This window comes from Lolium rigidum, chromosome 2 (genome assembly GCF_022539505.1).
Source record: "Lolium rigidum isolate FL_2022 chromosome 2, APGP_CSIRO_Lrig_0.1, whole genome shotgun sequence".
Classification (NCBI taxonomy): domain Eukaryota; kingdom Viridiplantae; phylum Streptophyta; class Magnoliopsida; order Poales; family Poaceae; genus Lolium; species Lolium rigidum.
This window is the reverse complement of record NC_061509.1, coordinates 82335873-82358538: the sequence shown is the minus strand read 5'-3', so window position 1 is coordinate 82358538 and position 22666 is coordinate 82335873. Positions and strand designations below refer to the sequence as shown.

General features: G+C 46.2%; 2 protein-coding genes across 2 annotated transcripts; one reads left to right on the top strand and one right to left on the bottom strand.

Moving 5' to 3' along the window:
* Window positions 1-442: 442 nt before the first annotated feature.
* On the bottom strand, window positions 443-4555 carry LOC124692023 (probable histone deacetylase 19). The gene is made up of 7 exons (XM_047225320.1): window positions 3998-4555; window positions 3462-3902; window positions 3093-3323; window positions 1572-1669; window positions 1416-1476; window positions 1004-1081; window positions 443-868 (listed from the first exon to the last, which is right to left on the bottom strand). The coding sequence occupies exons 1-7, from the start codon at window positions 4538-4540 to the stop codon at window positions 761-763; spliced, it is 1560 nt and encodes a 519-aa protein (XP_047081276.1). The 5' UTR covers window positions 4541-4555; the 3' UTR covers window positions 443-760.
* Window positions 4556-13247: 8692 nt separating this feature from the next.
* Window positions 13248-14908, top strand: LOC124686811 (cytochrome P450 89A2-like). The gene has a single exon (XM_047220703.1). It carries the CDS (start codon window positions 13343-13345, stop codon window positions 14852-14854), a length of 1512 nt encoding a protein of 503 aa, XP_047076659.1. The 5' UTR covers window positions 13248-13342; the 3' UTR covers window positions 14855-14908.
* The last annotated feature ends 7758 nt before the right edge of the window (window positions 14909-22666 follow it).

Genomic DNA, 22666 nt, shown 5'->3' with positions numbered 1-22666 from the left:
CCAAATCCTATAGGATTGGAATGTACATGACATATCAATCCTATACTTTTCATATTCCTATGTCTTTCCTACCCTGCAAATCAAACAAGTCCTAAAATTGCCATCCTTACTCCCTTTAACACATCAAAATACAATTACACATACTACCTCCGTCCAAAAATAAGTATAAGTATCTTAATTTTATTTAGATTCGAATGTATCTGGATATATTTTAGTTGTAGATACCTCCGTGTCTAGAAAAAATTGAGAAACTTATATTTGATGGAAGAAGTACTTCTTTGCAAGTGAACAGAGTGTCACGTATCCAAAATCAAAAGAAGATTTGGGCCATAAAAGGTGATCAAGAAATCACCTTCGAGATAATGGGAGAACATTTGTCTATTTGCAGTGGCAAAATATTAAGCAACCAATACGAGAAAAGGAGGACAAAACCAAGAGAAAATTGCTGATAACCGAGGAAATTTTGCCTCACGGTCCATTTAATTGATTATGGTTCGACTACAAATTACAGCTCAATCCACGCTACATGTATACATGGGTCAGACTATTGTCTCCACCTCAAAGCACTGCCTACCGCACCACTTCTACGGACTGGCAGACCAGCACCACTTCTACAGAAAGGCAGACCGTCTGAAATGCAAAAAAAAAAATGTATCACCTGATTCACTTCATTCTTTCCTCATTTTTTGACTGTCAAAACATGTGCTGTTGTGTTGGGTCTGCCAACTTGGTACACAGTAAACGTGCCCAAACAATGTAATCATGGCTTCTGGTAGATGGCTGTTGGGTCTGGCAACTTGGTAGAGCTCCCTTGTTCAGTCTTGATATTTCCTGGCTCGTCAACAGCCATGGCACTAGCATCGACCGGCTGTAGGCAACAAACACCATGGGCAACAAGGCATATTTGGTTAGATCGACCTAGCCATGGCAACTGGTACCTTACGACACTGTACACTTGAGATCTTACAGGGAAGTTCACAAATAGAAAGGAAGGTGGACTTACAGCAACTTGCTTGGAGGGACCAACGTCTTCTGTCTTGGGTTCTTGTCCTCTATGTTCAACTGATGCTCTAATAGCATCCTGCAGTTAAAGAAAGAGCACATTTAGCACCAACACATACAATAAAATTGTGGGGCATAACTTGAGCAAAAGCAACTCTTTGACACACTAAAATTTTTTGTAGGCCATAAAAAGAGCAAACTACAGTCAGTGGAAAATTTTGCAATGCATCAACAATTAGCAAAAATATTCCGAACACCATGTCTAACTTGAACTTCCACATCATGATAATTTGCATGGCGGAAAAGCAAATTTCAATGAAAGATTCATAAGAAAATACCAGGTCTGCACCAAGAGTTATGCAGTACAACGAAAAGGAAATGTCAGTGTGCCCTATACAGATGTGATTAGGTACCTGATCTTTGGTCTCAGTTCCAGTAAATTCTCTCTTAACTCTTGTACCTTGAATACTTCTCCTATAACGCAAAATTGACACAATGGAGAGCACATGGTCAGAACTAAAGGAATAGTGACACAGAAATAAACACCACCCATCAGAAGAAGAAAATACCTTCCCGAGTCTTCCAAAGGTGGGTGGTGGTAATCCAAGTCCATATCAGAATCAGGGTCATCGTGCCTTTCATCCATATCCTCTTCATCTTCATCCGCCTGCATAACAAATACACATGCAAAGTAACAAGAATACAATCAGTTCCTGTCTTAACTTGCAAGGCAGGACCAGGAATATAGGTGCTAAGGAACAAAAATCCAACAATGGAGGTGAATATCTGGTCTCTGATACCAATCACATTAGGAAAGATTGATACACCATTCATCTAGAAGATGTGACAAGGGCACCAAAAAGGTCAAACAAACTAAAAATATATTACTTCCACTGCTTGGAAATAAATGACATTCGAATTCTATACATTAGCACGGTCTCCAACATATATATTCTTGAGTCTTCTTCTGTATATGCTAGCAAAAAAATACTAGTAAGTGTACAAATTCAATATTATTTGTATTCATTAAATAAGAGTTTCGTTACAATCCCTAATGGTATGACTCATCAGAACATCAGCCGCAACCATCCACGCAGCAGTTCTATTTTGCAACATACCAAACCATTAAATATTGTTCTTGACAAAGCAACTTGTAATATTTTCACCATACCAGGCTTTCTTCGAAATTAGCACGAGGGGACATATGCAGCTGAGCATATTCAAAATCATTTGATATAATAGTTGGACTGTCCCTCAGCTCAAAGCTCAACAATGATTTACTTTAACATAAGGTAAGACTATGCACAGACAGTTCAAGCACTGAAATTTGGGGGCATAATTACGTACTATACTAGAAATATAAATGAGAACATGTTGTAACAAATATCATCCTCTGAACCAAATAACGAATACCAGGATATGCAAACACATCAAATGAAATGTACATGGAACAAAGAGTGAAGATTAATAAACTCAAAAGAACAAGAAACCAAGAATAATGGCAATGCACATGAAAAAGCAAACAAAGATGACAACACACAATTTAAAACTATAGTGACATGCATAGCAAACATATGTAATCAAGAAAACAAGAGGTCATAGCATTGAAAAATAATCCCCCTTGTATCCCGTAGTCTGTGTATTCACAATTTCGTAACAAATAGGAAATTAAGTGTAGAAATTCATATGTTCTCAAAAATAAGTAAGACATGATATTCCCAGCTTCCCATTATCTTTCCGGTCTTCAAGATTTTGTCAACTTGAAACTAACAAATAGAGTATCACACTATCACTCAATTCTAGCTGCTTTTTTCTTAATTCTAATTTTGTATTTAGAAGAATTTACATAATTATTACATCTTGTAGGCACCATGCCTCTTGCTGCTTACGAAAGAACAAACAAGATGGTCAGAAGTTTTCAGTGCCTACATCAGAAACTCTTCACCCTCTTATTATATTTAATACAATAACAACATCAAAGCATTTTTCCCAGGCAAGTTGGGGTAGGCTTTATCATATTTAATACAGATTAAATAAGAAAGGGACACATAAGTTAAATTTAGGTTCACAATGGAAGCACAGTTGCTCACCTCAGGTAACTCTGTATCAGGAGGCCGCTCTTGAAATTGGACGCTAGGGGCATGCCGAAGTTTTGAAAGATTGTCAAGAAGTTTGCTTCTTATATCATCCAGCTGGTGCTGTGAATTTTTGTTCTCCATGTTACTTGGTGCTACATGAAGAGTGTAATCTGGCCCAAAGTATTCATAGTAGTCATTGATAGGCATCTTATCCTCGAGCTCTTGGCCAAGTGCAACTCCAGTCTGCTCGAAAGATCAAAAAATGCCAGATGAAATAAACAGATGGCACCGAAATGGAAAGCAATGAACACATGTATTTCCAACAGGTGAAGTTAACAGCATTAGTGCATCAAAGGAGGATAGGTTTTTTTTCTATCATACCTCGTAACACCAACATCGTGCAACATTTCTTATGGTATATCCACCACCGCCAAGAAGCAACAACGGAACGTTGAAAGATCTCATGTACTTGACGCATTCCGCATGACCTCTGATGGAAAGATTGAAGCAACCCAACCTGTCTCCAGATAACGAATCGGCGCCACACTGAAGGACGACTGCACCAGGGCGGTAAACCTCCATGACTTTGGCCATTATAGGCTTGAACAGGGACTGGTAGCTCTCGTCATCGATCCCATCGTCCAGAGGGACATTTAGGGAGTAATACTTCCCCTTTGCGTGCCCAATATCGCGGACATCCCCTGTGCCAGGGAAGTAATCCCCAAACTTGTGGAATGAGACTGTCATAACCCTGTCTGTTGTGTAGAATGCCTCCTCAACCCCGTCACCGTGGTGGATGTCGATGTCGACATATAGAACTCGCTGCAAATATCCAGATTAAATCACAAGATGAGCCTAATTGAACCGATAAAAAACTGCTCACAGGAGCAGCAGGCAAGGGAGTTAGAAAAGGGAACCTGGTGTGTTTTGAGTAGCTCGAGTATGGCAAGTACGATGTCGTTGACGTAGCAGAAGCCGGATGCCTCGCACTTCTTGGCGTGGTGCAGTCCCCCCGACCAGTTGATAGCGATGTCGTGGCCGTGGTTGAGCTTGACGGCGCCGCCGACGGATCCCCCCGCGTAGGTCTGGCAGAAGCTGTAGAGCCCGTCGAATACCGGGCAGTCCTCGCCGACGTTGAACCGCTTGAGGGCCCGGATCTGGTCCTGCTGCGTCTCGGGCGTGACGGAGCGGAGGAAGGCGATGTAGTCGTCGGCGTGGAAGCGGCAGAGGTCGCGGTCGCGGGCGGGCTGCGGCTTGAAGACCTGCATCTGGTCGAGCAGGCCGTACTGGCCGAGCAGCGAGTGCGTCATGCGGATGCGGTGCGGCTTCATCGGGTGGCCCTGCCCGTAGTAGTAGTTGCCCACCTCCGCGTCGTAGAAGTAGCAGACGCGCCGCTTCTGCCCGTCGGGGCCCACCGACGGCAGCGAGTTGCCGCCGGCGCCGGACGAGGAGAGGTCCATGGCGCGACGGCGACGGGGGCGGTGGGGTTTTCAGGGGCGGATTGGTTTTTGCGGTGTTTGGGTGTGTTTTTTGGAGCCTGAGGAGGAGGGGGTTCTAGGTCACGCGCAGAAAAATGAAATAGAGGAGAGGAGAGAAAATTAGGGGCGAGCGAGCAGGAGAGGAAGGTGAATCGTGGAACGGACTAGAGAGCGATCGATGCAACCAGAGTGCCGCACCGGCAGACCGTGGCATACCGCATACCATTTTTCAGGGCATAAACGATTTAGGGCTCAGATTGATAGGGAATCTGATAGGAGGAGATGTGTGTAGATTAATTATAATTGTAATTATATCGATTAATCAATAAAGCTCTGATTTCGTAAGAAGGAAGGATTGAACGCGATAGGCGCAATCACACAATGCGTCATGGAAGTTGTGCAGTAGAGCATAGAAAACAAGATATTGGATTGTCTTAGCTTGATTTTTTATTTGAGGTTAAAAGCCGTCATAATGTCATCTGATTACTAATTAGATAGGAAAGAAAATTGTTATGCGGCGTCTTAGCGTAATGTTGCTGCCATTAAGTTAACTTACATTTCTACCGAAACATCGTATGAAAATGTTGATTTTGAGAGGTATCTTAGTCTTCCAAATGAATTTCTTGCAGTACATGGGTCCTAAATCATATAAGAAATGTTAATATATCACGTATTCATCATGTTCGAGTACAATAATTTAAAGAAAATTGTACCTCGTTAATGCAAGTTTCGCCGAAAAGTATATGGCTTGTTCTTCAAAGTTACATGTATTGGATGTAGCCAAGAAGTCCACTTATTTGTAGTGAGGGTACGCCTAAAGTTGATGTTGAGTGGAGGAGGGCCTCGGGAGCTCCACCCATCCCCACCCCCGCATGGTGAGCCCACTAGTCATGGCACCAATGTGGAGGTCTTCTAGCTCCGAGGCGGCGTGCTCCCGCTGCTCTAATCCATGTGGCGATATCCTCGGTGGTGGTGCAGTAGGCCGTGCTCAACATAGGTATGGATGCGGTGGAGAAGCCTAGGACATGGTCGCGTTTTTTCTTTTTGGTCCGGGTCTTCTATGAAAACTCAGGGTCATGTTGTATTTATTTTTCTTCTGAGCCCCTTTCTGTAAAAGTAACTCCATCGATGATAATATAAAGCAGCACTACGGTCATACGTGACCCCTTCCGCGTCCAAAAAAGAAACATACACTCCCGTCTCTATGTTGCTCCCCAGACCAGACAAACCGGCAACGGTCACTTCCAAAAATCATGTCCGCAAGGTGTTCGATGGAAGGCTCGTTGTGTAACTTTCCTCACTAATTTTTCTTGATTCTTCTTTCGTGTGTGGTTGTTTGTGTTTGGCGATATGCGTGAATGTAAATTGGGCACTTGAGTTTTTTGCATGCTTTTTTCGATGATTCATCAACGAGGAGTGGGATGAAGAAGAGAATGTAGCGGTGTTCTTGTTGCTTGAGATGGATGCCAATAGGAAGAAGAAACGTGTCGGTTTGGTGGTTGGTAGTCGGTCAAAGAGAATATAAGGAGCCCATGTGCATGCATGTCTACTTCAATCCTAACCCAGCGGGCAGGGATTGGCTGACTTTACAAGCCCCCAAGTCAGCATACTTTGAGTAACTAATAAGTAGGACCCACATGATGTAGGGTCCACTTGTCAGTGATCCAAAATCACCAAGAAGTCAGCAAGCCAAAGTCAGCGAATCTCAATCGTAACCCAATGTATCTAGCTAAATACTACATGCACCGATTTAGGATGCTCCCTACTTTGTTTATGCATGTTGCAGCAGCGTCAAGACTCATGATCCGATCGTACTTCAAGTGGAAGAGGAATGCTACTAGACTTCCTAACATTAGAAATCGCTAGCAAATATCGCATCTAACGAAACCTTAAAGCACTTGTACAATAAATCGTAATGTTGTTTTGCAGTTTGAACCGCAGCAGAACAAATCCCATATACACGTACCGCAAAATCAATTATTCTGTTTTGTCGGATATATTCTACCGGATGCACATATCGTGTTGTATATGTAGATAACTGTTTTTATCTAAACATACATGCAGCCATCATCTTGCTCGTTAGGCACAACATAATTCTCGATATGGAGCCTTCTCGCCTCCTCAAGTGGCTTGCGATTATCACATGGGTACAAATGATACTTTTGGTGCTCCTGTTGTTCATAGTAGTCGATCAAGAAAAACTTCGAACTGAAGCTCAATCTGGAGCAATCTTTGGAGATTGCCAAATCAGTGGCCAAGAGCATCATCAGCACCATAGCAGGAGAGAGGGTATGGAACTGGATCACGAGGCATTGGCGCCATGGGCGCCATGAGGGAGATAGGATGTAACTACCATGGCATGGGCAGAGACTAGGCAGTCCCAAAATGTGTCATCTTGCCGGGATGCTCCATGAGACCAAGGCTCAGGTAATTTTTGTTTCAAAAATTAAATCTTTAAAAATCAATTCTGCTGATATTATTGCCAGGTTTAACATCTGTATTGTAGTGCCTTCTCGAAGACGCTCGGGTGGGCAAGAGGGGATTGGGGTTGGCTGATGTGGACCGATGAAGTGCAAGTATATGTGCATAGTTTTAATTTCCATGTTATCCTAGCTACAACTATCAATAGATCTAGTAATCTGAAATTTGGGCTTGTTTGTATATATGGCGATCCTTATCATTGCAACACTAGCCAGATATGGGATAAAGTGGCCTCTTTTGTGTATGATAAGTCTACCATGTCGGTTATGTGTATCGGAGATCGGAATGAACTTTTGTATGATATATATAAAAGTTCCCCGAATGTTAATCAGTATTTTTAATGGTTAAACAATGTGGCTTGTTTTATTTGGGTTTTAGTGGACCGGCTTACACTTGGACTAACAAGTGTTTCTCCTCGAATCCAACTTATGAAAGGCTTGATCCTTGCTTAGCTAATGATGAATGGTGTGATGCCTACCCTAATTCTAATGTTTACGATATGCCTCTGATACATTCTCTTAGTGACCATGATCCTATTCTGTTGTAAACTGAAGGTCCTGTGAGAAAATCTAAACGAACTTTAAAATTTAAAAATGGTAGCTGAAAGAAAATGATTTCCAAACTCACACCAAAGCTATTTGGGAAAATAGCACAACATGTTCTTTCTCAGCCAAGACTAACCACATTGCATGAATTTTATAAGATTTAGTGCAGGAAATGGAAGCCATTGCAGGAGGAACTAAACGAGCTAGAAGAAAAAATCAAACAGATTCAGCTCCCAACCTTTGCCACACCAGGATCATGCCCTTGAAGCCGAGTTGGTAACTACGCATGAACAGAATATGACAAAACTTACAGGTTATTATGCACAATGGGCAAAGAAGAGTTGGATAAAAGATGGTGAAAGGAACAAAACCTTCTTCCACGAGGAAATCATAAAGACAAGAAGAAGAAACACGGTCGTCTCGGTGAAGGATGAAAATGATGTCATTCAATTTATGTCTGATAAAATTAGAAACACTTTCGTTAATTATTTTAGGCATATTTTTTGATTCTTCGCATACTTACCATGGCAGGCCCTACTTATATACTCAGCTCCAATATTCAAGCAAAGAATACGCCTATACAATTCCTGACGAAAGGAGATATGGGATACACTTTTGCAGATGAAAAGGAATGCCTCTCCGGAACCTGATGGTTTCGACGTTGAGTTCTACCTTGCAACTTAGAGAGTTGGAGTACCAAGCTAGGCCAGGCCATGCCACGGCAAGCACCGCAACACCCAGCACGGCTTGACACGCCCCTGGACAGCACCAGGGCAAGACTGGAGCACCGCCGGTGTGTAGCAACGGGGGCGGCCGTAACCCTAGGCGCCACGGGAGGGTCGAGGACGAGCAGAAGGAGGCGAATCCGTCAGATCGACGCGGATGAGTCGACGCGCCGTCACGAGACGCGTCGAACGCGCCCCATGGTGAAGGTAGAGACGGCCGGAGCTGGCCGGAATCAACTGGCGATGGCGGAGGTGACACAGAGGCGCGGGAGAGGCTAGGGTTAGGGTTCAAGCGTGCGGGAGAGAAGAGAAGAGCGAGTGAGGCCGAACGGGCCGGACCAGGTGGGCTGATCCAGCCTAACCCAATGGGTTCGCCTGACAGGTGGGCCCAGGGGCAAAATGGTCAATTCACTTTCTATTTTAAACAGAAACTTTGACATAAATCCAAAAATTATAAATAACTCTAGAAAATAGAGTAAAATTATTAACAATTTTCTCCAAATTATTCTATATCATAAACAAATACTTGTTAGAATATTTGAGACAAACAGAGAATTAATAATTATTTATCCAAAGAATAATGCATTAATAAAAACAATTAAAATAGACCTCATGTTCTTAACAATTATATAAGTCCATAGATTACCTTGGACTTAACTAATTCTTGGAAATACTCCAAGACACTATTTTTTACTCTTAAGGAGAAAAAAATTGAATATTTCTTATTCCAAAACTCCAAGAATTAAATCATAAACACCAGCTGGGGGAACAACTTAAAAACACCAAAAGCATGCATCACTTGAATCTTTAACCATTGCCCTTATCGGACAATGATGCTATCTTTCAGAAACAGAGGACCAGGGTAAGTCCAAACAATCCGACGGCACTACCTTGCAGTCACCAGGCAAGTTCATCGCTTGCTCATGTCACTTTGAGTATTTTTTACCAAATTACTTGCAAAGTACTATACTTATCACTCTTGCATGAAAAGCAAAAATGATATTTTCATAACTATGAATATGACTATGTGGTGGGCAATGGAACCATGGTATGAGTATGGTGGAGGTTCCATTGCAATGGTTTTATATCCATCTAGGATTAACAACAAATGTCGTCAAGTGATTCTTGTGCCGTAATACCCGTGTCAACCATAAGATCTGGAGTGGACGGAGTAGTCAGTTGTGTTTCATCCTCTCGTTCATCAACGGATGCGCTTACCGTAGTCAGTTGAGTCCCGAGGGCCAACCGGAGTGGGTGGGGAACCCCCAAGTCCCCACGGTAATGCGGTCTATGATGAGTTGCAGCAGACCGATGAAGGTATCGAGGTCGTGATACCTGATATTAGTCGAGGTTGGATGGTATCCAATGGATACGCTGACCGGCGAGGACCCAAGGTCGGAACTGCAACAAAGGGTGGGTGTGCGGGGTCGCGGAGAAACGTAATGATTGGCTAGGACCTTATACCGGGCCTCACACCACGGACGTGTGGACGGGAAAGCTGCCCGGTTGGCACCAAGGTTAAGATCTCTTATGGGTAAAGCAACACACCTCTGCATAGTGTAATGAATCATGACATGTCACTCCCTGTTCCGGGTTTTGGAACTGCGAACGCGGCCGGAAAGGAACTCCATGAAGTTCTAGACACCCGGTGAAGGCTGACGCACATAGCTCTTCTAAATAAAAGCAACCTTTTGAAGAAATGCTTATAAAAACCTGCACTGACATTTGAATTTCTGGTCTAATGTCGTAGCTAGTGCATAAAACACCTCTTTCCTATAATGAACTTGTTGAGTACGCTCGTACTCATATCTCTTATAATCCCATGCTTAGATTGTCTGAATCATCTGGAGGAGGCCAATGAAGGACCAGAAGGAGCAGATGGGATCTGCTATGAAGAACCAGACCTCTCTGGAGGAGTAGAGTGGTAGACTACCTTATCGTGTACGGAACCGGGGAGGTTCCAGAAGAAGACAACGCTTGAGTAATGTGAGTAGTAGTAATCGAGCAACACGAACTCTATATTATTTAGCTGCTCGAGTAGAATGGTACTAAGCCTTCTTAGACCTATATTGTATAAGTTAAGTAGGGTTCACCTAGAACCTTTGAGTTATCCTCTCTTGACCTAGGAGGAGCTCCAATGTGATGTACATATATGGTTTGTAGCCTTATGTGAGTGAAATAAAGACCAACTATGCTTCTGTTGTACTACTCTGAGGGTTGTAATATTTGCGGATTGGTACTTCGCACATGTTATGTCAACGACTGGCATACTACAACATGCATTGGTATGCTGGGTCACCACAATGTTCGACGATGAATATGACTGCGTCGCAGGCGACAATGAGCGTGCAGCTCTGCCGCGGCCACGGCCGTGAGCTCGGCCTCCGCCTCTACCAGACATGGCGTCGACTCTTGAGATGGTGGCGGCTAGGGTTGGGGAGAGAGGCGCTAGGGTTTGTGTGTGAGGGACGATGAGAGAGCGACCCTTTTTATATGATGGAGGGAGGCGGGGGGGGGGGGGGGGGGGCGCTCATTAACGTCGGCACACAGAGCTAGGCGTGATGAGACGCTTCGTTGCGCCTCTGCGGAAACTGCACCATCGCTGTGCACCAATAACTTCCGTCGCGAGGTAGGTGACGGTTAGGTTAAACTTCAATGTGCCGCTGACGCGTCGGTCCCGCCACTCCCCGTCTCGCTTTTCGGTGTGTTCGGCATCACCGGAGCGTCCCTGTGTAGCTGGGATGGGCTCGGGCGCCAGACACCCGTATCAGGTCGCTGGGATGGGCTCGGGCGCCAGACACCCGTATCAGGTCGCGCCGGACAAAAAGACTCTTTGTGAGATGCGGTTGGGATCGTTTTTTGCCCGGCGCACCCCAAATCCTTTTAGGGAGATGCTCTTAGAGACATTTTTTTGCCCCGTGTGATTGTAAAGTTAGTTTTTTTTTCACCTTTCTAGTTTTACATCATGTTTAAGCAACTGGTGCCTGCGGCCAATTTCGAAGTAATTGCATTCTATCTTAATCTGAAATGGTCACGAGGTTGCGTATAAGACGGTAACAAAATTAGCACTTTAAGTGTTCAACAAAGTTGTCAGGATAGGTTAATGTCGCTGTAGTAGCACCTCGCTAACCCGGTTGGAAGAAATATAAAAAAATGTATGTTATCCGATCATCTTGGTTGGCATATCTTGAGTTCTTGATCGATAAGTGCACTACCTGTCTACCTCCATTTTTGGGTACCTGATTTGTTAGCAAAGTCCAAAGTATCATGCTACTCCTAGTAAGTCTGAATGCGCCGAGAAGGAAATAGGAACCAGTATAGACTAGTACTCGTTTAATCTGGACGTTATCCTCCATTATGTTATGGAAAAAAGTCCATTAGGGCATCTTCAACCGGGCGACCCATCCCGCGCCCGCGCGTCCGGATGGGTTCAGCCGGACAAAAATCCGGCTCAGCGCGCGGACCCATCCCTAAAACGGATGCCCGCAGCGTCCGGAACGACGCAAACCCGGCCCAAATCTTGGCCGGGTTTGCGTGGCCGCGGACGCGAAAGGCTGGTCGCTCGCGTCCGCCCCTTGTCCGCCCCTGGCCCGCGTGTCATAGTCATAAATAATATTTTTCATTAAATAGAACTCATTACAATTTTTTTTAGCTACTACTTCTATCCTAAATACGTACGGGGCCGGCGGTCTCGCCGGCGACTCCTCGCCGGCTCACCGTCGGGGCCATGGATTTCACTCAACGCGGGCGGCCTGTACGCGTGAGGATTCCACTCCAGCTTCCTACGGGCTGGGTGGCGCGTCGGCGGCGGCGCGGGCGTCGGCGGCGGCGCGGGCCTCGGCAGCTTGGACGGAGGGCATCATCCTCCTCCCTTCCGTCCGCGCGGCTCGGGCGCGCTCGCGCTCCGCCTCTCGCGGCGGAACCATCCGCTTCCCGCATAGCTCAAGCTCTGCCGCGGGCGGCGCGTTCCACGGCGGTGCGCGCCTCCCGGCGGACGCGGCCGGCGGCCCGGGCCTCGTGGTTGTCCTGCCGCCGGCGCATGCGCTCTTGCGGCCGCGCTCCGCCGACGCGAGCATCCTTCCGGGCGCGCCGCTCGGGCGGACGGCATCTGGATGAGGTGACGGGCTGCTCGCATAGCGAGCGGCTCGTTCTTACGGCCGAGGAGGTCGCCTAAGCCGCGGCGGCCGGCCCGCCAGATGCCCTCGTGCTCCTTCATCACGCGCGTGAGGTCGGCGAGACGCTCCTCGATGGCGGCGTTGATGTTCGCCAGCGCGAGGTCCTCCGCGCTGACGGGCTCCTCCGCGGCGTCCGCCCCTCCTCCGCGGCCTCGTACCGGCCGTCCGCGGTCTCGTGCGCGCCCTCCGCGGCCGCTTCCCCCATCTCCGCGTCCACCGGCCTTCTTTGCCGCCGCCTCGGCGGCCGACGCGGAGCGCCTCGTCGTCGGCGACCCACCGCGAGTCCGCGCGCTCCTCCTCGTCCGTCCGCGGGAACCCGGCCGGGCGGCGAGGGAGAGCTTGGCCCATGTGGCCTGAAGGGTGCGCGGCATGGCGCCGGAGAAGGTGGAGGGGAAGAGAACGGTGATGCGGTCTGGATGAGACCGCCGCCGTCTTTTATAGTCGGCGGTCTGGCGGGAAACTTGGGCGCGAGCGCGCGCCAATGGCGTTTTCGCGCGCGCGGGAACCTTGGTGCGCGCGGGATCTTTCCCGCGCGTTCCACCGCCCACCATGGCTGTCCCGTCGAGGCACCGCCGCAGCGCGGCGCCGCGCAACGAAGACGAACCACGTGGCGTCTCTTTGGGTCGCCGCGTTGGGCGCCGCGTGCGACCCAAACGGACACGCGGACGCGGGGCGCTGTCCGCGTGTCCGGGCGGCCACGCAAACGGCCCAAAACGGACGGCCCAGCGCGTCCGTTTGGGTCGCCCGGTTGGAGATGCCCTTATAAACCATGAACTCGGTCACGGTTTTGTAGTAGGCTAGTAGCTTTAAACCGTGGAGCTCGGTCACGGTCAGAACTCGGAACAGAGAGCCGGAACAATGGAGCTCTACCCATCCTCTCCCCTGCTCATCGCCCTCTTGCTCGCTCTGGCTGCCTCAGTCCTGTTCTTGCTGCTGCACGGCCGTCACGGCGGCCAGAAGAACGCGCTCCCGCCCGGCCCGCCGGCGCTGCTCTTCGTGGCCCGGTTCGTGGCGCTCCGGCGATCCGTCTTCCACCTCGGCCCGCTCCTCCGCGACCTGCACGCGCGCTACGGGCCCGTCGTCTCCGTCCGCCTCGCCCGCACGCTCGTCTTCGTCTCCGACCGCCGCATAGCGCACCGCGTGCTCGTCCAGGGCGGCTCCACGTTCGCCGACCGCCCGCCGCTGGGCGAGCCCGGGCTGCTCTTCACCACCGGCGGCCGCGACATCAGCACCTCGCCCTACGGCGCCTACTGGCGCATGGTCCGCCGCAACCTCGCCTCCGAGGCCCTGCACCCGGCCCGCGTCGCGCTCTACGCGCCGGCGAGGCGGCGCGTTCAAGACGCCCTCGTCCGTGACCTCCTCCGCGGGCGCGACGGCGGCGTCGCGGTGAGGCCGGCCTTCCAGCGCGCCATGTTCGAGCTGCTCGTGCACATGAGCCTCGGCGCGAGACTCGCCCCGGAGACGCTGGACGAGGTCCAGGAGCTGCAGCTGCGGATCCTCCGCTCCATCACCAGCTTTCCCATCTTCTCCTTCTTCCCGGCGCTCACCAAGAGGCTCTTCCGGCGGCGGTGGGAGGGGTACGTGGCCGTGCGCCGGAGGCAGGACGAGATCTTCCTCCCGCTGATCCGCGCCAGGCGAGAGCGAGACAGTCGAGACGGCGCTGACCCTCCGTGCTACGCCGACTCCCTCTTGGCGCTGCGCGTGGCCGAGGAAGGCGGCCGCCCGCTCACGGACGGCGAGGCGGTCAGCCTCTGCTCCGAGTTCCTGAACGGCGGCACCGACACGGCGGTCACCACGCTAGAGTGGATCTTGGCGGAGCTGGTGAACCGCCCCGACATACAGTCCAAGGTGTACGAGGAGGTGAAAGCAAGGCCGGAGCTGGACGAGGAGGACCCGCAGGCGACGCCGTACCTGAAGGCCGTGGTGCTGGAGGGGCTCCGTCTGCACCCGCCGGCGCACTTCCTCCTCCCGCACAGCGTGCAGAGCGACGGCGCCGAGGTGGGCGGCCACGCGGTGCCCAAGGGCGCGGAGGTGAACTTCCTGGTGGCCGACTTCGGGCGAGACGAGGCGGCGTGGACGGCGGCGAGGGAGTTCCGGCCGGAGCGGTTCTTGGAAGGGGGCGAGGGGCACGGCGTGGACCTGACGGGGAGCAGGGAGATCAAGATGATGCCCTTCGGCGCCGGACGCAGGATGTGCCCCGGGTACACGCTCGGCCTGCTGCACGTAGAGTACTTCGTGGGCAGCCTCGTGAGGGAGCTGGAGTGGCTGCCGCCGGCGGACGGGGAGGAGGTGGACATGACGGAGGAGCTGGATTTCACCACTGTCATGAAACATCCGCTCCGTGCTCGCCTTGTCCCGAGGACAAGATGAAGTGATTGTGATTCTTGTTCTTTTCAGATGCTCTACTACTTCCTCCGGCCTAAAATATTTTGTATATAAAGTTTGGTTAAATTCAAACTTAGTAAAACTTGAGCACGTATATGGATAAAATCATAAATATTTTTAAAATTATCATGAAATATATTTTCGTACGATATACTTATAGTATTAGTAGATCTTCGTATTATAATCTATATTTGCGGTCAAAGTTTACTAGGTTTGATTTGCACGGAAAATTATGCGCATCATCATATTATAGGCAGGAGGGAGTAGTAAGGATGAGCCATGGTGTCATTGTGTGTGCTAAACAGTGAAATAAAATGTCACAATAGGCGCGATTGGTTTTTTTTGTAACCATGGACTGTGAGGCAAATGCCTCATAGCAAAAATTTATTTCATAAACCAACAACTATACATGAAACCAAAATATGTCAAAAAAAAAAATAGAAGAAACATAACTAAAATAAAGTCCAAGGTAGACCATCAATCCAAATCAGCAAAGTCTCCTTGTACTTGTGCTTATCTGATAGAGACATGTCATGCACAAACTTTAGCGTTTCCACTTCCCAAAGGTGGTTCTCTAGATCGTCGGTGCCTGGGGCACGGTTCTTGCACTGCTTGGTGCGCGGAACCATGGAGGGTAGTTCGGTGGAGAAAAAAGGAGAAGAGTGAGAGCGTGTGCGCGAGGAGCTTGAGACACAGCAATGGCGGAGAGAGAGAGGAGTTGTGCGGCGCAGGGAAGGGGATGAATGAGGAGTAAGAAGTGGATTTATAGGAAGAAGACGATGCGTCGAGCCGTCGCATGAAAAGGGAGGGAGTTCCGAACCCTACGCGTGTCCAAAGGATCTTACCGTTGCAAATTTACTGGAGGGAAGTTACTTCGCGTGTGCCGGAAATTCCGGGGGACGTGTGCACCCCACTTGCGCGACGTGTCGATGGCGCAGAGTTTCGGATCCATGACCCAGTGGGTTGACAGGAGTCGTGGTTTCCCAAGGTGGACGAACGTGGCTATCGTGAGCAGCAATGTCATTCAAGAAAGCTTCGAGTCGTATAACAAAATATAGCGAAAAGAAAACTTCGAGTTCTAAAAAGGTGCATGGTTAAAAAGAAAAACTTTGAGAGCCTATGATCAAATGCAAGCATTTGTTGATATGCTCGGGGGCTACTCTTATCAGAAGTATTGTCTATACTTCTGATAAGAGGATGAGGCGAAAGAAAAAATACAGAGTTGACCAAAAGTAGCAAAAGTTGAGCCTACAGCCAAGTGCAAACACTCGGCTGTAGCCTCGGGGGCTACTCCTATGTACAAGACAATATAGAATTGTAGACGGAGAATTTTCAATGTACATCTTCGAGTTATACATCACTCGTCATGTACTCCCATCGGGAGATCAAGATATTGTCATTAGACAACTCGAAGAAATTTGCAATTCCAGCAGCCGACAAAGGCACTCGACAATATATTCTCAGAACGTGTTCGCCGCGGTAAAAACTCTGAAAGCCGTAACTTGAGAAAGTTTACGAAGATAAGTCCCCAGGATCCGTCCTGTGTGGCGTGATATCGCACCCGAATGCGCTCTTCCGCTTCATCTGTATCAACATATGCGAAGAAAAATCCTAGCGAACGTGTTAGGTACTCGATAAAACATAACTGGGATTCGATTCACGATAAGTCCTTAAGCGGCGCGTGTCGAATTACGCCAGTATCCCGAGTTCAAGTCCAGGGACTTGAGCTTGAAGTAGGTTTATGCGGGTTTGTCACAAGAGCAGTTAACTGGTACCCGATCCGTCAGATGAACCAGCTCCATCTACCAATATCATTGTACAAAATAGATGTTAAGCAGAAATATTCGGCTTTATGATGTATAAAGATGCGACTCAATTCTACGATGGAGATTTTACTTGATTCTATGATTCAAGTAAAATCTCGGGGGCTACTGACATAGGCCTGCCGAATGGGCCTGCCGAAAAAGGTACCCGAGGTTATCTGGAGGCCCACGACTCGAAGCTTTCAAGGCCCAAAAGCCCAGAGAATCTCGATAAGGAATAAAGAGTTGTATTAGGAATCACGAATCATGTAACAATACGGGAGAGTCTCGGATGGCTTCTTAGAGTTTGTAACTTGTATGACACGAAATCCCTCGGCTCTTCCTCCTATATAAAAGGGAGCCGAGGGAAGAAGAAAGAATCGAATCTATTGTCAACACACACCCTAATTTCTGAGTCGAGCGCCTTTTCGGTTGAACCTTCGAGATCTACTTGCCCTCTACTTTCTACGAAACCCCAAGTCTACAATCTGTAGGCATTGACAAGTTGATACCTTGTCACTTGGCCAAAAAAAAATCCCATTTCTTAGTAGCCAGATATTCCAACAAGCAGTGATCAAAACCTCCATGAAAAAGGCTTGTCAAAACTTCTTTTTGCCGCAGAGACAACAACCTGGATGTTATCATTAGCCTCCCACTTTATCTAAAGATAATTCCAAATGCACGTACTGAAATTAGATTCAAAAAATATGTGAGTGATGACGCGTAAAGCACACGCCCGTTGGGAGCCCCAAGTGGAAGGTGTGATGCGTACATCAGCAAGTTTTCCTCAGTAAGAAACCAAGGTTTATCGAACCAGTAGGATTCAAGAAGCACGTTGAAGGTTGATGGTGGCGGAGTGTAGTGCGGCGCAACACCAGGCATTCCGGCGCCAACGTGGAACCTGCACAACACAATCAAAGTACTTTGCCCCAACGTAACAGTGAGGTTGTCAATCTCACCGACTTGCTGTAAACAAAGGATTAAACGTATTGTGTGGAAGATGATGATTGTTTGCGAAGAACAGTAAAGAACAATTGCGATAGATTGTATTTCAGATGTAAAGAATTGGACCGGGGTCCACGGTTCACTCAGTGGTGTCTCTCCCATAAGATAAGCGAGATGTTGGGTGAACAAATTACGGTTGGGCAATTGACAAATAAAGAAGGCATAACAATGCACATACATATATCATGATGAGTACTATGAGATTTAATCGGGGCATTACGATAAAGTACATAGACCGCTATCCGGCATGCATCTATGTCTAAAAAGTCCACCTTCGGGTTATCATCCGAACCCCCTCCGGTATTAAGTTGCAAACAACGAGACAATTGCATTAAGTATGGTGCGTAATGTAATCAACACAAATATCCTTAGACAAAGCATCGATGTTTTATCCCTAGTGGCAACGGCACATCCACAACCTTAGAACATTGCATCCATCGTCCCGATTTAATGGAGGCATGAACCCACTATCGAGCATAAATACTCCCTCTTGGAGTCACAAGTATCAACTTGGCCGAGCCTCTACTAGCAACGGAGAGCATGCAAGAACATAAATAACATATATGATAGATTGATAATCAACTTGACATGGTATTCAATATTCATCGGATCCCAACAAACACAACATGAAGGATTACAAATAGATGATCTTGATCATGATGGGCAGCTCACAAGATCTAACATGATAGCACAATGAGGAGAAGACAACCATCTAGCTACTGCTATGGACCCATAGTCCGGGGGTGGACTACTCACACATCGATCCGGAGGCGATCATGGCGATGAAGAGACCTCCGGGAGATGATTCCCCTCTCCGGCGAGGGTGCCGGAGGCGATCTCCTGAATCCCCGAGATGGGATTGGCGGCGGCGGCGTCTCTGGAAGGTTTTCCGTATCGTGGCTCTCGGTACTGGGGGTTTCGCGACGAAGACTTTAAGTAGGCGGAAGGGCAGAGTCGGGAGGGTCACGAGGGGCCCACGCAGTAGGCCGGCGCGGCCAGGGCTTGGGCCGCGCCGCCCTGTTGTGTGGCCACCTCGTGGCCCCACTTCGTTTCCTCTTCGGACTTCTGGAAGCTTCGTGCAAAAATAGGACCCTGGGCGTTGATTTCGTCCAATTCCGAGAATATTTCCTTACTAGGATTTACGAAACCAAAAACAGCAGAAAACGACGAGCGGCTCTTCGGCATCTCGTCAATAGGTTAGTGCCGGAAAATGCATAATAATGACATATAATGTGTATAAAACATGTGAGTATCATCATAAAAGTAGCATGGAACATAAGAAATTATAGATACGTTTGGGACGTATCAAGCATCCCCAAGCTTAGTTCCTACTCGCCCTCGAGTAGGTAAACGATAACAAAGATAATTTATGAAGTGACATGCTATCATAATCTTGATCATACTATTGTAAAGCATATGAGATGAATGCAACGATTCGAAGCAATTATGAAGATAATGAGTAAACTAATGAATCATATAGCAAAGACTTTTCATGAATAATACTTTCAAGACAAGCATCAATAAGACTTGCATAAGAGTTACTCATAAAGCAATAAATTCAAAGTAAAAGTATTGAAGAACACAAAGGAAGATTAAGTTTCAGCGGTTGCTTTCAACTTCAACATATATATCTCATGGATAATTGTCAACACAAAGCAATATAACAAGTGCAGTAGGTAAACATGTAAGAATCAATGCACACAGTTGATACAAGTGTTTGCTTCTAAGATAGAAAGAATAGGCAAGCTGACTCAACAATAAAGTAGAAGATAGGCCCTTCGCGAGAGGAAGCATTGATTACTATATTTGTGCTAGAGCTTTTCATTTTGAAAACAAGAAACAATTTTGTCAACGGTAGTAATAAAGCATATGTGTTATGTATAAGATGTCCTATAAGTTGCAAGCCTCATGCATAGTATACCAATAGTGCTCGCACCTTGTCCTAATTAGCTTGGATTAACACGGATTATCATTGCATAGCATATGTTTCAACCAAGTGTCACAAAGGGGTACCTCTATGCCGCCTGTACAAAGGTCTAAGGAGAAAGCTCGCATTGGATTTCTCGCTTTTGATTATTCTGAACTTAGACATCCATACCGGGACAACATAGACAACAGATAATGGACTCTTCTTTAATGCATAAGCATTAAAAAACAGTTAATATTCTCATAAGAGATTGAGGATTGACTGTCCACACTGAAACTTCCACCATGAATCATGGCTTTAGTTAGCGGCCCAATGTTCTTCTCTAACAGTATGCATACTCAAACCATTTGATCATGAAAACCGCCCTTACTTCAGACAAGACGAACATGCATAGCAACTCACATGATATTCAACAAAGGTAAAAGAGTTGATGGCGTCCCCAGAAACATGGTTACCGCTCAACAAGCAACTTATTAAGAAATAAGACACATAAGTACATATTCTTCACCACAATAGTTTTTAAGGCTATTTGTCCCATGAGCTATATATTGCAAAGACAAAGGATAGAAATTTTAAAGGTAGCACTCAAGTAATGTACTTTGGAATGGCGGAGAAATACCATGTGGTAGGTAGGTATGGTGGACACAAATGGCATGGTTATTGGCTCAAGGATTTGGATGCACGCGAAGAATTCCTCTCAATACAAGGCTAGGCTAGCAAGGTTGTCTGAAGCAAACTCAAGTATAAAAGGTGCAACAAAGCTCACCTATGAACATATTGCCAAGTATCAAATTATTCAAGACATTATACCATTTACCACATGCGGCATTTTCCGTTTCCAACCATATAACAATGAATGAAGTAGTCCAACTTTCGCAATGAACATTAAAGATAAAGCTAAGAACATATGTGTTCATACGAAACAACGGAGCGTGTCTCTCTCCCAAACAAAGAATGCTAGGATCCAATTTATTCAAACAAAAACAAAAACAAAAACAAACAGATGCTCCAAGTAAAGCATATAAGATGTGACGGAATAAAAATATAGTTTCACTAGAGGAACCTGATAAGTTGTCGATGAAGAAGGGATGCCTTGGGCATCCCCAAGCTTAGACGCTTGAGTCTTCTTAAAATATGCAGGGATGAACCACGGGGGCATCCCCAAGATTTGACTTTTCACTCTTCTTGATCATATTGTATCATCCTCCTCTCTTGACCCTTGAAAACTTCCTCCACACCAAACTTAAAACAATCCATTAGAGGGTCGGTGCATAATTCATATATTCAGAGGTGACATATTCATTCTTAACACTTCTGGACATTGCACAAAGCTACTGAAAGTTAATGGAACAAAGAAATCCATCAAACATAGCAAAACAGGCAATGCGAAATAAAAGGCGAGAATCTGTCAAAACAGAACGATCCGTAAAGACGAATTTTAAAGAGGCACCAGACTTGCTCAGATGAAAATGCCCAAATTGAATGAAAGTTGCGTACATATCTGGGGATGACGCACGTAAATTGGCATATTTTTTTAAATTTTCTACAGAGACTACTGCTCAAATTCGTGACAGCAAGAAATCTGTTCCTGCGCAGCAATCCAAATCTAGTATTGGCTTTACTATCAAAGACTTTACTTGGCACAACAATGCAATAAAATAAATATAAGGAGAGGTTGCTACAGTAGTAACAACTTCGAAGACTCAAATATAAAATAAAATGCAGAAGTAAAATAATGGGTTGTCTCCCATAAGCGCTTTTCTTTAACGCCTTTCAGCTAGGCGCAGAAAGTGTGTATCAAGTATTATCGAGAGATGAAGCATCAACATCATAATTTGTTCTAATAACAGAATCATAAGGTAACTTCATTATCTTTCTAGGGAAGTGTTCCATACCTTTCTTGAGCGGAAATTGATATTTAATATTACCTTCCTTCATATCAATGGTAGCACCAACAGTTCGAAGAAAAGGTCTTCCCAATATAATGGGGCAAGATGCATTGCATTCAATATCCAAGACAACAAAATCAACGGGGACAAGGTTATTGTTAACCATAATACGAACATTATCAATCCTCCCCAAAGGTTTCTTTATAGCATTATCGAGCAAGATTAACATCCAGATAACAATTTTTCAATGGTGGCAAGTCAAGCATATCATAGATTTTCTTAGGCATAACAGAAATACTTGCACCAAGATCACATAAAGCATTATAATCAAAATCATTGACCCTCATCTTAATGATGGGCTCCCAACCATATTCCAACTTCCTAGAAATAGAAGTCTCAAGTTTTAGTTTCTCTTCTCTAGCTTTTATGAGAGCATTTGTAATATGTTTTGTAAAGGCCAAATTTATAGCACTAGCATTGGGACTTTTAGCAAGTTTTTGTAAGAACTTTATAACTTCAGAGATGTGAAAATCATCAAAATCTAAACCATTATGATCTACAGCAATGGAATCATTGTCCCCAATATTTTGAAAAATTTCAGCAGTTTTATCAATTTCAGCAGTTTTAGCAGTTTAGGCAATTTTGCACGCTTTCCACTAGGAGTAGTAACATTGCCAACACCAATTATTTTACCATTGATAGTAGGAGGTGTAGCAACATGTGAATCATTAACATTACTAGTGGTGGTAATAGTCCAAACTTTTGCTACATTATTCTCTTTAGCTAGTTTTTCATTTTCTTCTCTTTCCCACCTAGCATGCAATTCAGCCATCAATCTAATATTCTCATTAATTTGAACTTGGATGGCATTTGCTGTAGTAACAATCTTATTATCAATATCCTTATTAGGCATAACTTTAAATTTTAAAAGATCAACATCAGAGGCAAGTTTATCAACCTTAGAAGCAAGAATATCAATTTTATCAAGCTTTTCCTCAACAGATTTGTTAAAAGCAGTTTGTGTACTAATAAATTCTTTAAGCATGGCTTCAAGACCAGGGGGTACACTCCTATTATTGTTGTAAGAATTCCCATAAGAATTACCATAACTATTACCATTAGCGACGAGGATATGGCCTATAGTTGTTACCAGAATTATTCTTATAAGCATTGT

Coding starts and splice junctions, on each gene's coding strand:
- LOC124692023 (XM_047225320.1), bottom strand. CDS start 4,540: ATGGACCTCTCCTCGTCCGGCGCCGGCGGCAACTCGCTGCCGTCGGTG. Junction 3,903..3,997: donor AGCTACTCAAAACACACCAG/GTTCCCTTTTCT, acceptor GGATATTTGCAG/CGAGTTCTATATGTCGACAT. Junction 1,477..1,571: donor CCTTTGGAAGACTCGGGAAG/GTATTTTCTTCT, acceptor TTTGCGTTATAG/GAGAAGTATTCAAGGTACAA.
- LOC124686811 (XM_047220703.1), top strand. CDS start 13,343: ATGGAGCTCTACCCATCCTCTCCCCTGCTCATCGCCCTCTTGCTCGCT.